At 51.8% G+C, this 23,725-nt stretch overlaps 2 protein-coding genes across 17 annotated transcripts in view; both read left to right on the top strand.

Moving 5' to 3' along the window:
* The first annotated feature begins 5,366 nt into the window (after window positions 1-5,366).
* On the top strand, window positions 5,367-16,685 carry PLD2 (phospholipase D2). 3 transcript variants are annotated; one of them, XM_032498543.1, is made up of 25 exons: window positions 5,392-5,529; window positions 6,068-6,177; window positions 6,266-6,396; window positions 6,498-6,640; window positions 7,082-7,187; window positions 7,284-7,349; window positions 7,489-7,547; window positions 7,687-7,779; window positions 7,872-8,024; window positions 8,491-8,640; window positions 10,612-10,695; window positions 10,833-10,911; window positions 11,700-11,810; window positions 11,988-12,158; window positions 12,554-12,680; window positions 12,846-12,964; window positions 13,055-13,168; window positions 13,292-13,396; window positions 13,580-13,668; window positions 13,774-13,887; window positions 14,062-14,111; window positions 14,389-14,523; window positions 14,767-14,920; window positions 15,523-15,637; window positions 15,888-16,673. In XM_032498543.1, exons 2-25 carry the CDS (start codon window positions 6,069-6,071, stop codon window positions 16,110-16,112), a joined length of 2,802 nt encoding a protein of 933 aa, XP_032354434.1. In that variant the 5' UTR covers window positions 5,392-5,529; window position 6,068; the 3' UTR covers window positions 16,113-16,673. The 3 variants fall into 3 exon arrangements, with proteins under 3 accessions (XP_032354433.1, XP_032354434.1, XP_006180451.1); XM_006180389.3 differs by lacking the exon at window positions 5,392-5,529 and adding an exon at window positions 5,803-5,959 and having other exon boundaries at window positions 15,888-16,685; XM_032498542.1 differs by lacking the exons at window positions 5,392-5,529; window positions 15,523-15,637; window positions 15,888-16,673 and adding an exon at window positions 5,367-5,385 and having other exon boundaries at window positions 14,767-14,924.
* Window positions 16,686-21,442: 4,757 nt separating this feature from the next.
* The window catches only part of MINK1 (misshapen like kinase 1), a 44,298-nt gene continuing 42,015 nt past the window's right edge, over window positions 21,443-23,725 (top strand). For 4 of the 14 annotated variants that reach the window (XM_032498532.1, XM_032498526.1, XM_032498525.1 and 1 more), the window contains exon 1: window positions 21,462-21,768. In XM_032498532.1, the coding sequence (XP_032354423.1) occupies window positions 21,712-21,768 (57 nt within the window). In that variant the 5' untranslated portion in view covers window positions 21,462-21,711. Of the gene's footprint in view, window positions 21,769-23,725 lie in introns of all 14 variants that reach the window. The other 10 variants (XM_032498522.1, XM_032498521.1, XM_032498520.1 and 7 more) reach the window with 6 other exon arrangements.

Below are 23,725 nucleotides of genomic sequence, written 5' to 3'. Positions count from 1 at the left end.
CGCCCCCCTCCCTGTTCAAGCCCAAGAACTCAGAATTCTGGCAGAAACTGGAGTCACTTCCCCTCGCCTGCCTCCTGCCGGTCATCATGGGAGGCTTCTGGCCCTAAGGCCAGATGGACTCCATATCTCCAGCTCAGGCTCATGGTCCACACCCACCTGTCATTTCATCTTGCAGGAGCAGCAGTGTGACTGCTTTGGCTTTGGGGAGAAAGGTGGACCTTGTTGCAAATGGAGTTTGGGACGGATGTGGGGTCGGAGAGGGCAGCCAGTGGGAGTGCTGTGGGTCAGCTCCAGAAGCCACCATTCCCACCGGAGTGTGGTGGGAAGTCAGCCTTCAGCCGCTTGGATGGGAGGCTGAGAGTGGACTCTGGCCTCTCCAAGGCTGTCCCCACTCCAGCCAGGGACCTAAAGGACCTCAGTGGTGCTCATTGACAGTGACCCACAGCCTGGCCCTAATCTACTTTACTCAGTCGGTGGATAAGGGAACTGTAGGAGCCACAATTGAAAACCTGGTTCTAGAATATAATCCTGCCCTGGAAGATTTTGGAGGGTTCAAGGGAGGCTTCCTAAGGAGCCAGTGAGGTCCTGGATTAAGTGAAGAAGGATCTCAGACTCCAAACATGCATACCTCAAACTTAAAATAACCAATGGAAAACTTTTGATTTTCTGCAAAACCTGTTCTCCTGGTCCTCCTTATCTCAAGGCATCTTTGATTCCTCTCTTTCCCTTGTTCTCCACATTCAGTCTAGCAGTAAATCCTGAGAACTCTTCATCTCTCAACGGAAAGGCCTTTCCTGACCATTTGAATTTTAATCCATCCTGCTCTCACATGACCTGTTTAATTTTCTTCATATCAGTACTTATCACTAGCTCATATTACTGGGATTATTTATTGTCTACTTCCCCTACTAGTAAATTCAGGGAGAAGAGAGAATTCTTTGTGCTTAAGTCACTGATAAATTCTCAGTGCCTGGCAGGGAGTGGACACTTGATATTTGTTGAATGATCATGCTCTCTAGCCCCATCTGCTGTCCTGCCTATACACCACCCTCTCCAAACTGCTCTCGCCACACTCAACTCAGGCTTGATTTCAGCAAACCTGCTTCTGCTAGGCTTACCTGGGCTCTGCCTGAGATCAGCTATCTCTTAGTCACCACTCCTGCATCCCCACTCCCACCTCATACACCTCCCATCTCAGCCTCATAACACAGCCCTGCTCTTGTGGTCCCTGTCTACTCCCCATTCTCCAAGGCACACGCACATACAACACTTGGCAACTCTTAGTGTATTTAATAGGAAGGTCATGAGGGACTTGGGGGAGCCAGACACTGGGATCACTGAGAGGTCAGGGGAAGGAAGATTGCCAAGGCCTCCCAGAAGTTCAGCCCCTGGTTTTCCCCTTCAAATGGTGGAGTCGTTGGCCGATGCTACGTCATGCAGCTGGTGGCGGAAGGAGAGTCGGGCTTTCCTGCTGAAGTAGGCGCCAGACCCTAGGGACGGAATCCCTCCCTCAGCCACGTTGGGGGCTACAGCTGGGCTGGGATCTGGATCTGGAGGGGCAGCTGGATCCAGGCCTAAAAGGGAGATTGGAGGAAGAAAGAGGCCAGGGAAGACTCCTGGAGGTCTAGTGGGTGACTGTTGTTAGCATCAGAGGAAGAGGGGATGTTGACAGTAGGGCTGGCTTCCCTGGCCCGCTAGCTGGGCACTTATACAAGGGGCCATGCTTGGTGTAATGCTCTATCATCATCTTGAAATTCTTAATAATTTTTTAATTAGGAGGTACTACTTCTTTTTGCCCTGGGTCCTGCGAAGTGTTTAGCCAGTCCTGTGGCGAAGCAATAGGTCCACCTCCCAGTCAGGGAGACAGATTATCCTTTCCCCGTCACTGGCTTGAGCATTTACCTTTCTCCCCAGTGCAAGTTGTCTGTCTGCCTGGAAGCCCCCCTTTTCCTCTGTCTCCCCCATACCTGCTCCTCTTTCAGTCCTCCGCTGTCTTCGGCACCCACACCATGGGAAGCACCATGCCCCCTTCAGACCCATCTCAGCAATGGAGGAGACCAGGATGCTGAGAATGGCCAGGAGGGCCCCAGGAGGGGTGTGGTTTCCAAGCCCCTCCACTGTGGGCAAAACTACCACTTAGCCTCAGACCGCCTGGTGATTACAGGCGCCAGGAGATGGAAGGGGGAGAAGAGGGAGGAGGGAAGGGGTGGGGGATAACCCACTCAAACACCTACCCTTCTGTGCCCCCTTAATTTTGGGGGTTGTCTCTGATCCCCATGGAGAAGCAGGAGGAGACTGGGAGGGGTAGCATGGTACAGACAGACACAGAGGTGCTGGGACAGACAGATGCAGGGAAAAGTCATTGCAGCAATGCCAGACAACTTGGTGCTAGGCTGGACCCTGCTAGGGATTTATTTGTATTTTAGAATGAGATTCACTGGTATTTAGAATGCCCAAGATGTAAAATTTCTTTAAATAGCCTACTTTTTTAGAACAAAATTTACTACTCAGGATAGTGTTATGTTCTTATTAAATGGTCCAGTAGCTCTTGTCTTCTTGTATAAAAATAGTTGTAATTGGTCAATTATGCTGTGCCAGGTAGATTCTAGGGACTTTTACATGTTATCTCATTTAATCATGTCCATGATCTTTTGAAGTAAGATTTCACAGATGAGGAATCAGTCACTGACAGACTAAGTGACTGGCTCAAGGTTACACAGGCAGTAATCAGAAGAACAGAAACTTTCCCTTATCTACATCAGTCTGACCCCAGAGTTCACTCATCACCACCCTGAGCTTCCCAAGTAATGTTCCTGGCAGACACTGATGCTCTCATCCAGGTGTAGGGCAGCCAGAGGCCAGGCTGGAAGCCTCAGGTCCAGAGTATGCTAACCAAGGGCTCTAAATGCCCCCTAGTAGAGCTGTGCAGATGCTATACTATCATTCCCTAAAGGGGTCATGATGTGAGTTGAGAAGGTTGGGGAGCACTGCTGACAATGCTGCCTGACTTGGACAGAAATCTGGTTTTTAAATTAACATTGTCAAAGTAAAAATTTACACTCAATTTAATGCACACATCTTAGTGGACAGTTCTGTGAGTTTTGACAAGCGCATACACCCATGTAATCACCATTCCAATCAAGATATAGGGCATCTCCATCACCAAGTTCCCTGTGTTCCCTTCACTGTCCCTTTTTCCCCCACTCCCTGCCACAGGCAACTACTGCTCTGATTTCCATCACTATAGATTGGTTTTGTGTTTCCAGAACTTTATGTTAATGGAATCATATAGTACTACCCTTCTGTGTCTAGCTTCATTTTGCTGAAATGGTTTTGAAATTCACCCACGGGGTATGTGTTAACAGTTTGTGCTTTTATAATAACTTTATTGAGAAATAATTCATATGCCATAAAATTCTCCCTTTTAAAGTCTGTAATTCCAGTGGTTTTTACTGTAATCACAGAGGTGTGTAACCATCACAACTAATTTTATAACCCTTTCGTCACCCTCAAAAGAAACCCTGTCACTCCCCTAGCCTTCTCCCCAGCTACTGGTCAAGCAACAGTCCCTATGGGTTTATTTATTCTGGACATTTCATATAAATGGGATTATATAATATGTGGTCCTTTATGTCTGGCTTCTTTCACTTAGCATAATATTTCAGGGTTCACCTGTGTTGTAGCCTGCATCAGTACATCATTGCTTTTTATGGCTGAATAATATTCCATGGTAGGGATATATCACACTGTGTTTGTCCATTCATTTATAGATGGACATTTGGTTTGTTTCTACTTTTGGGCTATATGAATACTACTGTGGACAGTCATGTGCAATTTTTTGTGTAGACATACGTTTCCAGTTCTTTAGGGTATATACCTAGGAGTGGAATTGCTGGACCATATGGTAGGTAACTCTACGCTTAACATTTTGAGGAACTGTTTTCCAAGATGGCTGCACCATTTTACACTTTCTTCATTTTTATTGCTGAGTAATAGTCTATATACCACAAGTTCAAAATCAAAAACTTCTGCTCTTCAAAAGGCACCATTATTTTAAAAAGACAAGCCACATTCTGAGAGAAAATATTTGCAATACTTATATCTGATAAAGTATTTGTGTCCAAAATATATAAAGAACTCTTGCAATTCAATAAGACAAATAACATGGTTTTCAAAAAAAATCAGTGAAAGAATTAAACACTTAAAAGAAGATATAAAATTGTCAATAAGCACATGAGACATGGTCAACATCATTAATCACCAGAGAAATGCAAATAAGACTACAATGATACACTATTTTATACTTATTAGTATGGCTAATACTAAAAAAGTCGACAATATCAAATACTGGTCATGCTGCAGAACAACTGGAATTACTATGCATAGATTTTGGAAATGTGAAACATTTTGGGAAATGGTTTGGCAATTCCTTTTTTCCTCCAACATTTTAAAATATTTCATTTATTAGAAAACTGCTTTTTAATGACCATTTACAAATATCCTTTACTTGTCCATTTCTTTACCCTGTCTCTATATTTTAAATATGTACAATTAGAGACCAAATCATTCTGGCAGTTTCTTAAAAAGTTAAAATACAATCCTATGACCCAGTTACAATCCTAGCTATTTACCCAAGAAAAATGCAAACATATTTCTACCCAAAGACTTAACCAGGAATGTTTATAGGAGCTCTATTCACAAGAGAGAAAAACTAGAAACAAACCAAATGTCCATCAAGAAATGTCCATCAACTCACTCTTCCATCTAGAAGAGAGAAAGAAATCTGCTTTTAAAAAAAAAGTAAGTATTTTGTCTTTTAGAATCTGAAAATTTTCCTGTTTCTCCCGAGATCGTAAGTTTTAGAAGAGCAGGTCCCGTGAGCTTTCACTACTGCATGCTGAGTGTCTGGCGCTGGAGCAAGTGCACAATATATAGCGAATGAATAAAAGAATGCAAGTTCATGAATTTGTGGCCACTAGCCCTAGGGCCTTTTATCATTCCTTCCATCTGCAAACGCTGGCTAGGCCGGGCCCAATGTGGTCACAGCCAGCCCGGGAAGCGAGCACCCGCAGGTCCCCGCCGCCAAGGCGCGTTCCGCCAGGGACCCAGGCAGGGCAGGTGGCAGGAGAGGATCCGAGGTACCCACACCCGAGGGGAGGAGGATGCGAGCGCTGAGCGCCTGTCGGGCGGCGGGCGGGCACGCGCAGACCGACGGCGCGGGACTGACGGACAGCCCGGCAGACAGCGCCGCGTAGATGCTCGGAGCGGGAGGCGCGGCCCCGCGGGGCAGAGGGCGGGCTGCCCCCGCGCCCCGGCGGCGCGCAGAACGGCGGGGCGGGCAGAGGGCGGCGGGGGCGGGACAGTACGCACGAGAATCCCGCGGAGGTGAGGCCGGGGGCCGTCCCGCCCCCGAGGGCAGGCCCTCAGCGCCCGCCCCGCCCTGGCCCGCTAGGGTGTGGGCTCCCGCTCCCGCCCTGCTCCGCTCCCTCTGCTAGCGAACCCGCGCTGCCGTCTGCTCGGGCTGCCCGGGTGAGGGGACCGGGGACGGGGCTCCACAGAGGTCCCGGGCCCAGGAAATCGGGAGGGCACGGGAATGGGCCCGGGCTGCGGGGCCTCCTGACTCAGCCGGCTGCTCAGATTTCGGGATTTCCCTCCCGGGCGGGGAACGCATAACTTCCTCATTCCCGCCTGGACCCCTTCTCCCAGCTGGTCTGGTCTGGCTGGAGTCCCGGCGGCTCCGGGTCCCTTGCAACTCCCCGGGGCCCCTCCCCTGGCTTCTACTCTGCCCCACTTCGGGGCCATCTGGGCCTGGCTGGGTGTTCCTCTCTACCTTGGTTACGGGGCTCAGGGATTCTGGATGAAGGACCGAGATAGGGGATGGAGATTAGAGGCGGGCTGGCAGGGCGTTGCAGACCGGTGGGCCATAATCAGCGAGAGACTGAGAGTCAGCGGGAGCCAAGTAGGTGGCCCCCGGTACCTGTGGGAGATGGAGGACCGTAGGGGTGGGATCTAAGGGGCAGGGTTCTAAAAATCACATCACCTTACTGAGGCCACCCCTTATTCCTAGGATGGCGGCAACCCCTGAGAGCCTTTTCCCCACTGGGGGTGATCTGGACTCCAGCCAGTTACATATGGAGCCCGATGAGGTGGACACTCTAAAGGAGGGAGAGGACCCAGGTACACCAGAGGGCGCAGCTCAGGGAGAGGAGGAGGAGGGGCTGATACCTCCTTTGGTCCACACTCTTAACACTGTCTTTCCTTCCAGCTGACCGGATGCACCCCTTTCTGGCCATCTACAACCTTCAGCCCCTGAAAATGCACCCCTTGGTGTTTGCCCCTGGGGTCCCCGTCATAGCCCAGGTGGTGGGCACTGAAAGATACACCAGTGGATCCAAGGTGGCTGGGCTGGCATCAGGGAGGAGGGTGAGGGGAGGGCTGGCCAGAGTGAGTGGGGCCACCCAACCAGGGAACATCCATTGTGTTCCTCACTCCCCCAGGTGGGCACGTGCACTCTGTATTCTGTCCGCTTGACTCACGGCGACTTTACCTGGACAACCAAGAAGAAGTTCCGTCATTTCCAGGAGCTGCATCGAGACCTCCTGAGACACAAAGTCTTGATGAGTCTGCTCCCTCTGGCTCGGTGAGGGGGGCCAGTCTGTCTCCTGGGAAGGGCAGGTGCCCCTCACCATGTGGCCTCATGGGCTGTCACTCCCCTAGACTCCATCACTGCTTTCTGCCTGCCTCATCCCCAGGCCACAACTTTTCCTCCCCCAGCCACTTTCCTCCTCCAACTCTGGCCACTGGGCCCCCTCCTCTGACCCCGGTTACCAGGAAACCTTCCCTATTCCATTCTCCCTGTCCATGGTTCTGGGCCAATATCTCAGCCGGGCTGGATGCCCAAAATACCCTTGGCAGCCTCCCACCTTTTTCTGTCTCCATTCTCAGGGTAGAGGGCATTCCTTTTGCCAGCCTCTAGGCCCTGTCCCCTTCTCCAAGACCCCATCTCCAGGGCTTCAGGAACCCAGGCACCCAGCCTCCCTGCTCTTACTGACCCTCCCCCCCTCCCCCATCCCTTCCACAGTTTTGCCGTTGCCTACGCTCCAGCCCAAGAGGCAGCCAACAGGGAGATGCCCTCTCTACCCCGAGCAGGTCCTGAGGGCTCCGCCAGACATGCATCCAGCAAACAGGTGGGATCAGACACCAGGTCCCCTGGGAAGGCATTTGGGGTGCTAATGGTTTTGGTCCCATCTGTCTCTCTTCTGTCTACTTCACCCCTACTTCAGAAATATCTGGAAAATTACCTCAACCGTCTCCTGACCATGTCTTTCTACCGCAACTACCACGCCATGGTAAGATCTGGGGGCTGGATGCCTGGGGCTTTTGAGATGAGCAGGGTAATCAGACTACCAAGGGGCAGAGGACCAGGGTCTGTAGGATTTGAGAGGCTGAAAACTAGTCTCTCCTCTGAGCCTTTTTCTTCCTCTGCAGACGGAGTTCCTGGAAGTCAGTCAACTATCCTTTATCCCAGACCTTGGATGCAAAGGGCTGTGAGTGTCTGGTCCCCCTCACTCAGCCATCTGCCAACATCTGGTTCTCTCCCTGCCTGCGAATGCATAGGGAAAACAGTGCAGGGTGGGCTGGGGTCTGGGTCCCTCATCCAGCATCTCTTCCTGGGTTTCCCCACAGGGAGGGGGTGATCCGGAAGCGCTCAGGTGGCCACCGCGTTCCTGGCCTCACCTGCTGTGGCCGAGACCAAGTTTGTTATCGCTGGTCCAAGAGGTGAGGCCTGAGCGGAGCAGCTGGGTCACGGGTTGGGGTGGGGAAGGAGAGCCCCAGGGCCTGGAGGAATGGTCGGAGCCCTTCCGCTCCAGGTGGCTGGTGGTGAAGGACTCCTTCCTGATGTACATGTGCCTGGAGACCGGCGCCATCTCATTTGTTCAGCTCTTTGACCCTGGCTTCGAGGTGCAGGTGGGGAAAAGGAGCACAGAGGCACGGTACGGGGTCCGGATCGACACCTCCCACAGGTAAGGCCTCCCTGCGTGCACTGACACCTGGTGAGTGAAGGAGAGCCAGCCCAGGGCCCTAAGGGGAGCTGAGTGGAAGACACCATGGAGGAAAGGAAGGTTCTCCCACCCCCCGGAGCTGGCTGTGATTTGGAACCAGAGAACTTTTCTAGCCAGATGCTTGGGACTGCTCTTCGAGGCTGGGTCCAGAGAGAAGGGGTTGAGTGTAAGCTTGGGGGAGGGACACTTGGTGTAAAAGAAAAGGCACTCTGTTTGTTCATTTATTTATTCAACAAACCTGAGTTCCTGGCATAATGCCAGCACAGCTGTGAACAAGGCAGATCTCTGCCCTGTCCCATGGAGTCGTCTCAAGTGGGGACTCAGGGAGGAGGTGGGAAAGAGGTGATGGCTAAAGGAGGGAGGTTTCTGGGCCAGGCCAGAGGTCTGGAGGGTGAGGATTGTGGTCCATCCCACTGTTCCTGTCCAGGTCCCTGATTCTCAAGTGTAGCAGCTACCGGCAGGCGCGGTGGTGGGCTCAGGAGATCACCGAGCTGGCCCAGGGCCCCGGCAAGGACTTCATACAGCTGCACCGGCATGACAGCTACGCCCCGCCCCGGCCTGGGACCTTGGCCCGGTGGTGAGACACTGAAGTCCTTTCTGAAATCGTCAGGGGCCTTTCTGACCCCCTTGGTGTTCTCTGAGTCCTTGCTCCTCTTTATCTCTCTGACCTCTTCTGACCTCAATAACCTACCTCTTTGACTTCACAAATCTCCCTGACCTCCTGACCTCTTTAATCTTGCTGCTCTCTTTGATTCCGCCCCTGATTTTTCTGACCCCTAAATTTGGTCATCTCAGACCCTCAACTTTTCTGACCTCCTGTGGCCTTTTTAACTCCCTTTTACCACACTGACCCTCTTGTTCTCAATGATCTCAAATCTCTCTGATTTTCTTGCCCATTTAGTAAACATTTTCTAAGCACCTACTATGTGCCAGGTCCAGTGGCAGAGATAAGACACAGTAGGGAGTGACATGAAACAATGGGCATTTGCCATGCTGGAGGTAGATACAAGGTACCACGCAGAGGAGGGCATTTGCTCCAGCGTAGTATGTCAGGACTGGCTTCCAGAAGGCAGTAACCCTGCGGTTCACCTTAACAGGATAAAGAAAATGAAGAAGGGCAGTCCATGCAGAGAAGCTAGAAATAGTCCGGAGTATTTGGGAACCACAGAGACTGACTATTTTTGCAGCTTGAGGAGCAGTGGCCAAAGAAGAGTCTGGAAGTCAGCAGGGCTCCTGCTAAGCTGAGGAGGTTAACCTTTATCAGGGGCAGAGGGGAGTCATGGAAAGAATTTTTTTCTTAGAGGTGGTGTTGAGATTTCTTTTCTAACATAAAAACTAATAATAGTTCCTTACCTAATACTTAAATAGCCCTTAGTACATGCCAGGAACTCTTCTGAGTGTTTTACGTTTGTTAATGCTCACAACCACCCCCGGAGGCAGGTACAGTTGTTACCTTCATTTTACAGGTGAGGAAACTGAGATAAAGAGAAGTAAGTTGCCCAAGGTCACACCTTGTAAACCAGTGGAACCAGGATTCAAATCCAGGCAGTCTTGGTCAAGACCCTGCTTTTAACCATCATATGGGACTGTTAGTTATTCAGAGTCAGACAATATGAAAACATATTAAGTAAAAAATTAAAGTTCATTGCACAAGTCTTAACGCCCGCCCAGCCCTTACTTCTTCCCTGCACCCCTCCCATTTTTAATCCCCAGAAGTAATCTTGGCAATAATTTGGTATTTATCCTCCTAGATCGTTTCCTGCGTATTTTCATGTGCTTATGCATGTTTGTTACTTTTTGATTTAACGTAAATGAGGTCATGCACTCTCTTCATTGTTTTATTTTTTTCTTAATACATGTGTTAGAGATTAGGCATGTAAGCTATTTCCCTACTTTTACTCTTATAAACAATCTTTGCCTCAGCATTGATAGTATGTCTTCCTAGATATAGAATTACTAAGTGCATTTAATGGTAGTAAGGGGTGTGTGCAGTTTCTGATAGAAACTGCCAAATTGTCCTCTAAAAAGGCTATAACCAATGTATATTCCCACATCCTATGAGAATACTCACTTCCCCATATGCTGATATTGAATGTTACCAGTGACTTTAATTCTTATTAATCTAGTGAATTTTAAGTGTTATTTCATTTTAATATCAATTTCCTTGCTCTATGGTAAAATTGAACATCTTTTCCTATGATTGGCCATTTTCATATCCCCTGTGAACTGTCAGTACTTATTCTTTCTTTGGTTGGCTTGTATGTCTTTTTGTCATTGATTTGTTGGAACTCTTTATATATGACGTATTAATCCTCCAAATCTTAGTCATTTTCTTTAGTTTACTGTGTCTTTTTAATTTTTAATTTCATTTAGCTCATACTGGCAAATTTATCTGACTTTGATATATCTGATACTGTCTGACCTCTCAGATCACTCTTGATCTTTGCCCCTGCTGTCATCTCTGACCCACGACTATCCTCCGGTCTTCACTCTCCAGAGCTTTCTGGCTTCTGACTCCTCTGACCTCCTTGGCTTGGCCTCCCCCCAGGTTTGTGAATGGGGCAGGTTACTTTGCTGCTGTGGCAGATGCCATCCTGCAAGCTCAGGAAGAGATTTTCATCACAGATTGGTGGTAAGTGGGGAAAAGCCCAAGCTGGAAGGGGTAGGATAGGGCAACAGATAGCTTAAGGGTCAGAAGAAGGGGTGGAAGGGGAGGCGTGACCGTTGTCTGGGGCTTAGTTTCCCCTCATCCCCTGCCCTGAATCCCAGGTTGAGTCCTGAGGTTTACCTGAAGCGTCCAGCCCATTCAGATGACTGGAGACTGGACATTATGCTCAAGAGGAAGGCGGTGAGGAGAGTGGTCAGGCTGGAGGGGAGGTGTGGTGGGGGTGCCCGTGGGTGGAGATTGGTCAGGAAGGACTGCAGCATGGGGGAGGTAGAGAATCTGAAACTTGAGGAGGAGGAGGAAATGTGCCCATCCTGGCTCTGTATCTGACAAACGTTACCTCTTCCTTTTCCATAAGGAAAATTGACACTTCCTAGTTCTTGCCCCCCCTTTACCTGGTATAGACTTCCCTCTACTGTGTTACCTTCCCTCTACTGTGTTACCTGACTTCCCTCTACTGTGTTACACCGCTAGCTTTCTCATTGCGCTAATTCCTTATTACTAGTTTCAATACAAGGCAGTGTCTACTGTGTTGGGGACATCCATAGATGATGATGGATGGGAGAAAAGATACGTGGATGATGGTGGGTGAGCGGTTGGATAGATGATGGAAAGGGAGATAGATGGAAGGTTGTGAGGTTGGGAAGGTGAATCAGTAGGAGAGTGGGTGGGTAGAGGGATGAATGACAGATGGTAGATAAGGAGATGAGTAAGTTGTTGGGAAGATGGATGGAGAGATAATGCTAGGTAGGTGGGTGGATGTGTGGATGGATGAGTGGATGAGCAGATAGATGATATCCGGTCTAAGTTTGGTGTGAGCATCAAAGTAGGGTGTAAGTGGAAGAGCACTGTGGAGCTCCAGGCAGGGTGGAGGAACATACAAGGACACTGAGCAGAGGGAAGGGTTTGGGAGGGTGGAAAGGGGTCATTCTGAGAGAGGCATTACAATCTGATTCTCCACTGACCACCAGGAGGAGGGTGTCCGGGTGTCCATCCTGCTGTTTAAGGAAGTGGAGTTGGCCTTGGGCATCAACAGTGGCTACAGCAAGAGGGCTCTGATGCTGCTGCACCCCAACATAAAGGTGACTCTTAGCCCCTAGAGACCCCTCCCCTACCGCCCTCCTCACCACACGTCCCCATCCCCTCAACCCTCCCTTGCCTTGACGTCGCCTCCTTCTGTCTTTCCATTCCCCCTCCCAATACCCTCTGTCTTCTCCCACCTAAGCCCACCCTCATGAACTACCCCCTACCTGCTCCAGGTGATGCGCCACCCAGATCAGGTGACACTGTGGGCCCATCATGAGAAGCTCCTGGTGGTAGACCAAGTAGTGGCCTTCCTTGGGGGGCTGGACCTCGCCTATGGCCGCTGGGATGACCTGCACTACCGACTGACTGACCTTGGGAACTCCTCTGAGTCAGCTACCCCCCAGGTAATCTACCAAGGCCTTCCTGAGTGCCCCCAAACTCAGCTAACCTAAAGCCACGCCCCTTCCTGGCTCCAGTCTGTACCCTCAAGTCATTCCAAGTGCTGCCCACACTCAGCAGTTCCTCGGCCTCTCTGGGACCTCAAGAACCTGCTTTGAAGATACAATGACCCAGTCCCCTCCCCATGTCCACTCCTCCTCCCACCCCCACCCCCATCCCTCTAGGGATTCCACATGCAGCTGAAGGGGCAGCCAGGGAATCAGACTCTGTCTACTTCCTTCTTACTTTCTGTGTCTCTGTGTCTCCCAGTCTTCCAGTGCTCCTCTCTTCTCTTGGGCCCAGCTCTGTATGCCCCCCATGACTTCTCCTTGCCCCTGGCTTGGGTGTGTTCCCCCTACAGCCTCCCACCCTGTGCTCAGACTCCTTGGACACCCCAGACCTCTCTCACAACCAGCTCTTCTGGCTGGGCAAGGACTACAGCAATCTCATCACTAAGGACTGGGTGCATCTGGATCGGCCTTTTGAGGGTAAGGGGTTCCGGAGACCTGGGAACAGGGGAAGAAGTCAGGGCTGGGACTGAGGACAGGATGAGCTGGGTCAAGGGGAATACAGCCTCCCCTCTGCTCAGCTCCTCCTCCTTCCTTTCCCGAGTGTCCCCAAGAGACCATCCCTGACTCTTCCGGGACCCCCAGATTTCATTGATAGGGAGACCACACCCCGGATGCCATGGCGGGACATCGGCGTGGTCATCCACGGCCTGCCCGCCCGGGACCTTGCCCGGCATTTCATCCAGCGCTGGAACTTCACCAAGGTGCTTGCTCCCTTCGCTCCCTCTTAGAGGCTGGGAGGGAGCCAGGGGCAGCGTGCCACCTCCCACTTACTCTTCCATCCCCTGCCTCAGACTACCAAGGCCAAGTACAAGATACCCTTGTACCCCTACCTGCTGCCCAAGTCCAACAGCACTGCAAACCAGCTCCCCTTTGTGCTCCCAGGAGGGCAGTGCGCCACCGTGCAGGTGAGGCTCTGACTTCAGCCTGCCCTGCCTTCAGCCCAATGCCCCAGTCCATTCTCCCTGAGAGCCCCCCAGACCCCTCCTCTTCTGAGGTCAGGAACCATTTCATATTCACTGTTCCCCCAGGTCTTACGGTCAGTGGACCGCTGGTCTGCGGGGACTTCAGAGAACTCCATCCTCAATGCCTACCTGCACACCATCAGAGAGAGCCAGCACTTCCTCTACATTGAGGTCTGACTGGGTGAGGGTGGGAACGGAGCGTCGTGGGCTGGTGTAGCTGGGCCTGGAGAAATGCGGAAGTCTGGAGCCAGGGCTGGAGCCTGGGTGGGGGTGGGGGGGTAGGTATGGCTGCAGAGAGCTGAGGGCAGGGGCTGGGGCCAGACTGCTGATGTCTGTCTTTGGTCCCTGCCCCAGAATCAGTTCTTCATTAGCTGCTCAGATGGGCGGACAGTTCTGAACAAGGTGGGCGATGAGATTGTGGACAGAATCCTGAAAGCCCACAAGTAAGATGGACCAGCCAGAGCAGGGGGTTGTGGGCATAGTTTAAGCCCAAAAAGAGGGGTGGGGCTTGGGGGACAGGTCAGACCTCTGACTCCACCCCTCCCCAGACAGGGGCAGTGCTTCCGAGTCTACGTGCTTTTGCCCTTGCTCCCCGGATTTGAGGGTGACATCTCCACAGGTGGTGGGAATGCCATCCAGGCCATTCTGCACTTCACTTACAGGTGACACCCCCGCCTCTGGCCAGACTGTGCCCCTGCATGGCCCAGTCCCACCTGTGCCCCAATCCTGACTCTGCCCTGACCCCTTCCTGCTGGACTTTTGAGGTCCAGCTCTCTCCTGACATCCCCCATCCCCTCCCCCATTCTCCACCTCCCTCACCCATTCTTTTCCCTCAGGACCCTCTGTCGTGGGGAATATTCAATCCTGCATCGCCTCAAAGCAGCCAGTGAGTGCTGGGGGCTGGGGGTTCCAGCCCTGGACCCCTGGGGAGGGGGAGCTTGAGGGAGCTGGAGCTCCAGGGGTGGAGGGAAAGAGGCTGTCATTCCTGCATGCTCCTGAGAACAACTACCCGAGCCCACAGGTCATCTTTCACTGCCTGGAGAGGTATATAGACCAGGCTCCATAGGGCTTCTGAAGTGAGGAGGTAGATGGGACACGACTTCCTCTGCACTTGTAGGGCATCTCTCACCCCACCCTTTCTTCGCCTGATCTCTTACTCACAGTGGGGACAGCGTGGCGGAACTATATGTCCATCTGTGGGCTTCGCACACATGGAGAGCTGGGCGGGCACCCGGTCTCAGAGCTCATCTATATCCACAGCAAGATGCTCATTGCAGATGACCGGACAGTCATCATTGGTCAGTGCTGATCCCAGTGGGAAGCTGGGCCCCCTGAAGAAAGAGAAGGGTGGTGGAGAGGTGAAGCAGGGCCTAGCCAGGGTCCACGGGATGGGGGAGGTGATGGAGGCTGCAGATGAGGCCCAATTGGGGATGGAGGCCAAAGAAGGCATGTTGCCCACAGGCTGGTGCTCGGGTAGAGGGGATGGGGTGGGGAGTCCCCCTGGGCTGAGGAGAACACAGTGTGTCCCTCATCCACCCCAGGCTCTGCCAACATTAATGATCGAAGCCTGCTGGGGAAGCGGGACAGTGAGCTGGCCGTGCTGATCGAGGACACGGAGACGGAGCCATCCCTCATGGGCGGTGTGGAGTATCAAGCGGGCAGGTTTGCCTTGAGTTTGAGGAAGCACTGCTTCAGGTAGAGCCGGGGTTGGGTGCTACAGGGTGGGAGGGAGAGGTGGAAAGAGGGGACTATCTGCCTTTTGAGCAGGTGTGAATCACTTAGAGGTAATACTGAATTTCCCAAGAGGCAGCCTAATCCAGTTTAGGGTACTGGCAAAGTAGGGGTACCAAAAAAATGAGAAACCAATAGTTCAAAAATAATTTGGAATATGTATATGTTTTATTGTTTTCTTTTTTTTTTAATTAAAGTGTAGTTGGTTTACAATGTTGTGTTAATTTCTGGTGTACAGCATAGGGATTCAGTTATACATATATGAAGTCCTTTTCATATTCTTTTTCATTATAGACTGTTACAAGGTATTGAATATAGTTCCCTATGCTATACAGTAGGACCTTGCTGTTTATTTATATATAGTAGTTACAGGTATTTATTTTTAAAGCGTTAACAGTCACCAAAGTAGAGGCAAATGAAAGCTCTGTTGGGCTCGTTTACACTGACTTTACTACTTAACACTGCATCTATTTTGAATTACCTGTGTAGGCACAACATAACTTTTCTGGTATTCAGGTTCTCAAAGGATCTTAACCTGGCCCTGCCGGGACCCCTTTCTCCCACAGCGTGATTCTTGGGGCAGATGCCCGGCCGAACCTAGATCTCCAAGACCCGATCTGTGATGATTTCTTCCAGTTGTGGCAAGACACAGCTGAGAGCAATGCCAATATCTATGAGCAGGTGGGCGCGGAGGGGGCTGGCCAGGGGGCAGTTCATGGATTATCCTGTCCAGGGTGGGATGGAGAGGAGCCGCCCCACACAGCCATTCTCAGAAGGGGGATGAGGATCTGAGGGCCCATCATGGGATACAGTGGCTCAGGGTCAGTGTAGGGGGATGTGGTATGGGGAGTGGGGGCGTCCCGTCCAGTTGGACTTGGACTCTCGGCAGATTCTCCCAATTCTTATTGGCCTCCATGCCCTCTGCCCACAGATCTTCCGTTGCCTGCCATCCAACGCCATACGCTCCCTGAGGGCACTCCGGGAGTATGTGGCCGTGGAGCCCCTAGCCACGGTCAGCCCTCCCTTGGCCCAGTCTGAACTCACCCAGGTCCAGGGCCATCTAGTCCACTTCCCCCTCAAGTTCCTGGAGGATGAGTCTTTGCTGCCTCCCCTGGGTAGCAAGGAGGGCGTGATGCCCCTAGAAGTGTGGACATAGCTCCGGCTTCGGCCTGGAAGAGGTCACCAGTGCTGGGCTCCACCGAGTCTGGCTGCCTGCCCCCTAACCCTGAGGACTGAGGGCAGTGTCTTTGAGACCTGCCGGAGGCAAGAACCCCTGAAGGGGACTAGAGAAGTCACAGAGGACCCTTTCTTGAGAAGCTACCAAACAAGACACTCCCAACCCCGGGCTGGGGAGACAGAAGAGGGTCCTAGAGAAGTTCATCCTCCCCACTGCCCATTTCAAACCACTGCTACAAAGGAGAAGCAAAACTCCTGCCAGGACGCCTGGGGCCAGCCTCCTACTTCATGGAGACCAGACTCTGCCCTGGGCCTTCCTGTCCCCACCTTCGTTCTCATGCCTTGAAGCCCCTCCCTGCCCCACAGCCTCTCCCAGCTCATTATTGGCAAAATGGAGAGAAGGATGGAGGCACTCCTGGCTTCAGCCCCCGAGGTGGGGAGGGGTGGGAGGGACGCACACTAACCCCCTCCACCAGCTGCTGACAGACACTAACTTTGTATCAGTTCATAAGCATTTCATAAATAAAAGCCTAGAAAAGGTCCTTGCCTCTTCCTTGGCTGAACTGAATGCTTGTCTCCGCCACCCCCAAGGCCTGCACATAGCAGCACTGAGCCCCTTCACCTTCTCTCCAGCCCACTCCTTTCTTCCGCTGCTTCATCTCTGCTCAACTTGTCTGTAGTTTCCAAAGCTCTGTGACCCGGTGCTGGGAGAAGGTCTTTGCACACTGCTGTCTGGGTAGAAGGAAGGGCGGGACCGCACTAGGACACCTGGGGGACAGTGGCGCTGACTGCACAGCTGCAGGTGAGGGAGGGGCTGCCTCTTGTTCTTCAAGTGACAGCACAGGGAGAGGCTCAGGGAAGCCCCATGGGGAGTGGGTAAGGAAGTGGGCTTGAGGTCAGGAAGAACTGGGCCCAAATCCTGGATTTGTCACTCATTACTTTGGTAACCTTTTCAAGTTACACCACTTCTCTGGGCCTCGGTGGTCCCAACTGGGAAATGGAATACTACTTCCATAATGGTCTTGCTGTAAAGATTCAGCTGTTGACTTTAATGTTTTTGAGCCCTTGCTCGCTGTCAGACACCATTCTACCCTCACAGAAGTGAGTACAACAAATTCCCCACCGCCATGGGACACTGTCCAACACAGTAGCCACCAGCCACATTAGACTATTGATATTTAAGTTAATGACCATTAGGAATAGGTAAATATTTAGTTCCTCACTCACACTGGCCATGTTTTAAGTGCTCAGAAGCCACTTGGGGCTAGTGGCTGACATATCGGAGAGGGCAGGTATAGACCATTTCTGTCATCGCACAAACTTCTATGATGCTGGTCCAGACGAAAGAGAAAACAGATGGTACTGTTTATGAGATGGCGTAGCACTGGATGGAATAGGGTTACCTCCCAGGGTGGGTGGAGAGAAAGGAATAAGACAACAGGTATACAGAGAGAACTCTTTGAGTAAATTTGTGACTTATTTCTTAAGCTGAGTGGTTGGTATGTGAACTTGATATATGTATTTTTTTTTCCTCATATCTCTGTGTATCTGAAATATTTTGCAATTCAAAAAAAGTTTAGCATGATCTTGGCTCTTGCCCTTCATTCCTTGGTCTCAGAATTGACCACAGGAGCAGGAAGAGACAGAAGGGAATAAAGTGAGGAGTTTAGGAGGCCTTCATGGAAGAGGAGGTCCTTGTGGACAATGACATGGAAAGAGGGGATGCTGTGGCCTCGCTCCCACCCTCTCCTTTGAGTCCAGCACTCCATTCCCCTGAAGAAGCCACTTCCACACAAGAAATCCCCCCTCCCATATATAGCAGTCCCCAGGTACTAATTGGCATTCTGCTAATTAGCCTCATTGTCAGCGCTAAGTGCCTCTTTCCCTCGGGGACATTATCTCATTAACTGTGAGTGGGGTGGAGGCAGCAGCTGTCCCAGGGCTGGGCCAGGGGTAGGTGGGCTTCTGCTTCACACTGCCTGTCTCTCTGCTCCCCCTTAGTTTGTCCTGGAAATTTTGCCGGGGGGTGGGATGGGTGTGGGGTAATTAGCCTTATTTTTTTTTTAATGGAGGTATTGGGGATTGAACACAGGACCTCGTGGCTGTTAAGCATGCGCTCTACCACGAGCTCTACCCTGCCTCCCCTAGTCCTGGAGATTCTTGAATGGAGGCCCCCATAGTGCAGGGAAAAAAGCAGTGGACTTGCAATCAGAAAGGTTGGCCCTAGACCCAGGATGAAGAGAATGAATCCAGCCTCCCAGGGTGGATGGGACGCCCTAAGGGTGACTGAGTCTGCAAAATGCCTATCCCCCAGGGACCCAAGATTTGTCTTATTTCTAACATTTTAACTTTTCTTGCTGCCTGATTCAGGGCTTCCTCCACCACGTTGTCTCTTTTTAAGTTATTATGACAATTTCATATATCTAAAAGTAGAGGCTAGAATGGTGAATCCTCACATACCCACACGTCAATACTCCAACTTCAGGAATTGTCAGCACAGGCCGATCTTGTCTCCCCACCCTTCCCACTCCCCAGATCACATTGTGTCTTGAGGTTTGGGAGGGCCTTTTACCCTATCCCTGTGATATTAACTTGCTCATTTTACAGAAACGACAGGCCAGTCAAGAAACACGCACCACTAGGAGGGTTGGAGTACTCAGATGTATTACGCTGGAGGGCTCAGAGGGGCTTCTGCTCCGAAGCTCTGAGCACCTCACCTCCAAGACGTGCATATGAGGTTTTATAGGGTAAAGTACAAGCTTGGGGTATTTGGCCAATAGGCATGGAACAGCTTTAGCAGCATTATCATCACAAAAGTGGAGGTGGGGAGGCAGCAAACCAACATTCCAAAGCCAGATATGTATCTTTGAAAACCCAGCTGGCTAGCAAAAAAACATGAACAGCAAACCAACACTAATTAACCTAGATTTACAAGTTAGTCCAGCAGAACTCAGATCAATCAGTATTCCAATACTTAGATTTGTGAGTTATCTTGTTAGTCCAGCCCAGCCTCTCCTTCACATTCCTAGACCTGTGAGTTATCTTGTTAGACCAGCCCAGCTCTTCCTTCACATTGTCTCCCTCCACCCTCCCCAGATCACATTGTGTCTTGAGGTTTGGGGGGGCCCCTTACCCTATCCCTGTGATGTTAACTTGCTCATTCACTGATTCAGTATCTCTTTATTAAACATTGCCCATGAGTCGGGCATTTACTGAGGACCTACTATGAACCAAGTGCTTTATTTTATCCTAACCTCCCTGTTACTATCTCTGTTTTACAGATGATAGGATTGAGCCTCGGAGAGCTTAATGACTTAAAGCACAAACTTCAAATTCTATGTTTTCCTCTACTATCCCATGGTCCTTTTTTAAAAAAAAAAAATAGGTTTATTTATTTACTTAGTTTTCCAGTGGGGGGAGGTAATTAGGTTTATTTATTTTTAGAGGAGGTACTGGGGATTGAAGCCAGGACCTCGTGCATGCTAAGCATGTGCTCTACCACTGGTTGCTGTCCCCTCCCTGCCATGGTCTAGTCCTTGAATTACTGTATTTCACAATGCCTACCCAGACACAGAGGCCTTCATTCAATTACATGTTACTGAACCTCGAGTCAGTGCCAGACCCTGTGCTGAATAAGACTGACATAATTCCTGCTTTTAAGGAGAATCAGACATTTACAATTCATATTCTTAAATGTTACCATGGGTTTAAGCCAGGTATCTACAACAGAAAAGCCAAACTTAGTCTCAGTGGGTCAAGGAAGGCTTCATGGAGGAGGCAATTAAGCTATGAAAGACAAAGCAAACGGCAGTGAGAATGGGCAGGGTCAGAGAATTCCAGGGAAAAGGAACAGCAAGTGCAAAGGCTGGAGGAGGGTCCGCTGAGTTCTGGGAACTGTGAGTAGAGGATTTCCATATGGCTAGAACAAGTGAGGTTGAATGGTGGAGTGTTGAGAAAACAGGTCACGAGAAGCAGGCAGAAACTGGAAAGATCTTGGTTGCCACACTTTAGACTCTACTCAGAAGACATGGGGTGGGGGGGAGCCAGTGAAAGATCTTAAACAGTAGAGTGGCATCAGGTTTGAGTTTTAGAAAAATCACTCTGAGTGTGGAGAATTGATGTAAGGGGATAAGAGTATAGGAGGTAAGTAAGGATTGTGGCTCGGAATAGGACAACAGCAAGCTAAATGGGTGGGGAGGGGGAAGGGGAGCAAGACTGGATGTGCATCCAAATGTGCGAAGGAGAAGGATCCAGAAAGGAGGGTGTTTGCCCTTCTCCAAGGACTTTTCATTCAAACTCTCCTGAGTGATGTTTACATTAAGGCTGGTGGTGGGGTCTTTCAGAGATAGTATTGTTGCTGGAAATGATCTTGGAGCTCAAACAGCTTTCTCCTTCGACTTCACAATGAACAAAAGGCCCAGAGAAGCAACGCAACTTGCTCAAGGTCACACAGCATGTCAGTGGCAGAACATGACTCCTTGTTCTTTATATAGCATTACCCAGCCTCCAGTGAGGCTAATGGCTGAGAGTGCTATGCCAATATGACTAGACCTAAGGTGACCGAAGCAAGATGCGCAGGGGTTGGACATAGATTCCTCCTCCTTCTCCCCTCCACCTCTTTCCCACCCCTTCCCCCACGCACAGCTCCAGTGCTCAATGAATAATTGTTGAAACAGCTCCTTTGTGCAGAACAAGAGGTGCAGAGACAAAGATCTGCAGTAGGATTCCCTACCCTGAGATCTGAGGTCCCCTACTCAACACTCCCGACTCCTGCCAGGGAAGAGGGTAAAGGGCATTCATGAGCCAGCTAGCCCCACTCCACTCCCCAGCTCCCAGGTGGTTCTCACGAAGAGGCCCCTCCCTCAGTGGCTCCACTGTTGCCATAGCAATTAGGTGGGTGGACAGCCCATCCTATCTAGAGGCCACTCAGCCCTCGCGTGGGGAGTTACCATAACAACGCCCCTAGTAATAGAGGGGGTTGGGTCCCTCCTCCCTTCCCCCGCAAACAGAGAGGTGGGTGGCTTGATTGGCTGCTGGGCACACGAAAGAGGGAAAGAGAAGGAGAGGCGTCAAAGGAGGGCTAAGAAGGAAATGGGAAAGAGAAAAGACAAAAAAAGGGGAAGGGAAGGAAACGCATGTGCGCACGCGCGCCAGCTGGTGGGCGAGCTCCGCGGCCGCCTCGGCCGCCGCCCACTTCTTTCATGCCAGGCTTGCGCGGTCGCTCAGTCCTCGCTTGCGCCTTTCGCTCTCTCTCCTGCGCCTGCGCGCAGGTGTCGGCGCCGAGGGGGAGGGGGAACCCAGCGCGCTCGCGTCACGTTCACTCTTCCAGCCTCCCGGTGCACGGCCACTCTGCGCCTGCGCAGCGGAGTCGGGAGGCTCGGGTTGCAGGCTCCTGGGCGATAGCTCCTGTCAGTCGGTGGGTCGGTCCTCCTGCCGGCCCTCCCCCTCCCCGTTCTCCGGGGGAGGCGCGGTGGAGTCCGCCCCCAGGATCCCCCGATGGGGGAGAAGCGGCGACGGCGGCAGCGGAATAACCGAGCCGGAGCGTGAGCGGCCCCGGGGCCCCTTTCCCGGCGGAGGCCATGGGCGACCCAGCCCCCGCCCGCAGCCTGGACGACATCGACCTGTCCGCCCTGCGGGTGAGCGCGCCGCCCCCCAGCCTCGCCCTGGTTCCGGTTCCCGCCGCAGGGGAGAGGGTGGCCGCATGCCTCACGCGGCGCTCTCCGGGCTCCCTCCCCTCGGCGACCCCCGCCCTCCCTCCGATCCCCTCCGCCTTCCACGCGCTGCAGATTCTGGGAGCCTGTTCGGTCCCCGCCCTGGGGTGCCCCGCCCCCACACTTCCCTCCATCTCTACCTTTACTCAGGTTCCGGACTCCCTTCCTCCCAGGTGTTGAGGGTCACCCTCTGGTTCTCGTGGACGTAGGTCTCCGCCTCACCTGCTGAATCTTTACTGTGGTGCCCCTCCCTGGTCCCCTACCGCCTCTGGGGCCTCTTCCCCTTGGCTCTTACTTATATTTTCTTCCTCCCCCTCCTCTTCCTCGGCTTCCCGAATTCTGACTTTGCCACTGCTTGACAGCCTCCCCCTCATCACTCTTTCTTCTCCTCGCCCAGCCCCGAATTGCATCGCTTCCCCGGTCGGCGCTTCAGCCTCCCGTCTCCGCTGCACACCTCTTACCGTCGCCCTCATCCCCCCGCTCGGCTCTCCTCGTGCCTTCGCTCGGGTTTCAAGTGCAGCAGTCCAGAACCAGGCATTTCCGGTCTCAGGGTCCCCGCATCTTAGATTACCAACTCTGCAGCCGTGTGGGGCTGGGAGGAAAGACAAGTGCACTGGGGGAGGAGGGGACGCATTTCTTGTCTTCGGAAACTCCGGCCCGGGCTGGGAAGAGGATGTTTATATGTCTGCACACACACAAACACATGCAGCATGTGGTCCATCAGGTTGGGAAAAGCCTGGGTATTTGTGGCTTTGCTGGAGGGAGGGGGAGGCAGTGGCGATCTCTCCAGGGAGGGGCTCATTAGAAAAGGAATAAGAGGAAACAGCTGCAGCGGGAATTTCTTCGAAATACCTGTTTGTTGTCCCTCCTGGGGCTCTTGCAGGCCCTCATTTGAGAGTTTTCAGCTGCATTTATGGGTTTTTCTTCAGCAGGGGGCCCTGGTTTAAGGGGCAACTGAGTGATTTCAAGGTGAACACTCCAGCCTGTCACCCAGGGGGTGTTTTTGACCTTGTCCTTTGGGCTTTCTCAACCGGCCAGGGTGTTGGGGAGAGCAGGACCTCCCATCTCCGGGTTAGCTGCTCAGGAGGCCCCTGTTGAAATTGTCTCCTGGCTTTTGAGTTAGCCAGGGAACACGGCCAGTAGCCGGGAAAGGCGGTCAGCCACACAGGTGCCCCGGATATGACTGGAGGGGAGAGGCATATTGAAGAGAGCAGAGTCACGTCGTTAATTGGGTTTCTCTAGGTGACACAGTTTTTCCTGCCATTCAGGTCATAATCTGTCTGGTGCAGTGCTGGGCTAGGAGACCTGACTTGCTGGAGATGAGGTGATAAGTTGCTGAGGAGGAAGGCTGAGGATTGAGTGAGTGAGTGAGTGAGTGAGTGAGTGTGTGTGTGTGTGTGTGTGTGTGTGTTGCTGGGGAGAGGGTCTGAAGGCTTTAGAGGGAGATTCTGAAGAGCAGGTTAAACTTCGATTCTCAGGTTGAGCCAGTTGAGGTGTAAGATGGAAATCCAGGCTCCCCCGAATGTGCTCATCTTTAGGATGAACCACACCTTCCCTTCCCACCTTGGTTGTTGATTAACCTCGGCTACAGGCTCCCTTGGCTGCGGTGACTTAAATATAATAAAAAATGGGTGGGTCCAGACTGTGACCTTTGGTTTCAACCTTGTGGGACTCTGCTTGGACTTCTCTTTTCCTTTAGCCTCTTCTCATAATTTGGCCTGGATCCTCAACCTGGGATTTCCAGCAATTCTGCAAATACCCTCTGACCTTGGATATGGTATTTCCCTTCTAGACTCCTCTGCTTGAAGCAGTGTTAGCCTCTTTCCTCAATTGCCTCCTGCCTTATTCTCCTTTCCCTTCCTCAGGAGAGCCCAGTGACCTG

The sequence above is a fragment of the Camelus ferus genome, chromosome 16 (assembly GCF_009834535.1).
Source record: "Camelus ferus isolate YT-003-E chromosome 16, BCGSAC_Cfer_1.0, whole genome shotgun sequence".
Classification (NCBI taxonomy): domain Eukaryota; kingdom Metazoa; phylum Chordata; class Mammalia; order Artiodactyla; family Camelidae; genus Camelus; species Camelus ferus.
Note: the sequence above shows the minus strand (reverse complement) of the source record. Positions and strands in the feature narration are given on the sequence as shown.

Bases quoted from the DNA above. Each gene is read 5' to 3' on its own strand.
- PLD2 (XM_006180389.3), top strand. From the start codon at position 6,069: ATGGCGGCAACCCCTGAGAGCCTTTTCCCCACTGGGGGTGATCTGGAC. The intron at 12,681-12,845 runs GTAAGGGGTTCC...CGGGACCCCCAG, and splicing joins TCTGGATCGGCCTTTTGAGG to ATTTCATTGATAGGGAGACC. The intron at 15,638-15,887 runs GTGGGCGCGGAG...CTCTGCCCACAG, and splicing joins ATGCCAATATCTATGAGCAG to ATCTTCCGTTGCCTGCCATC.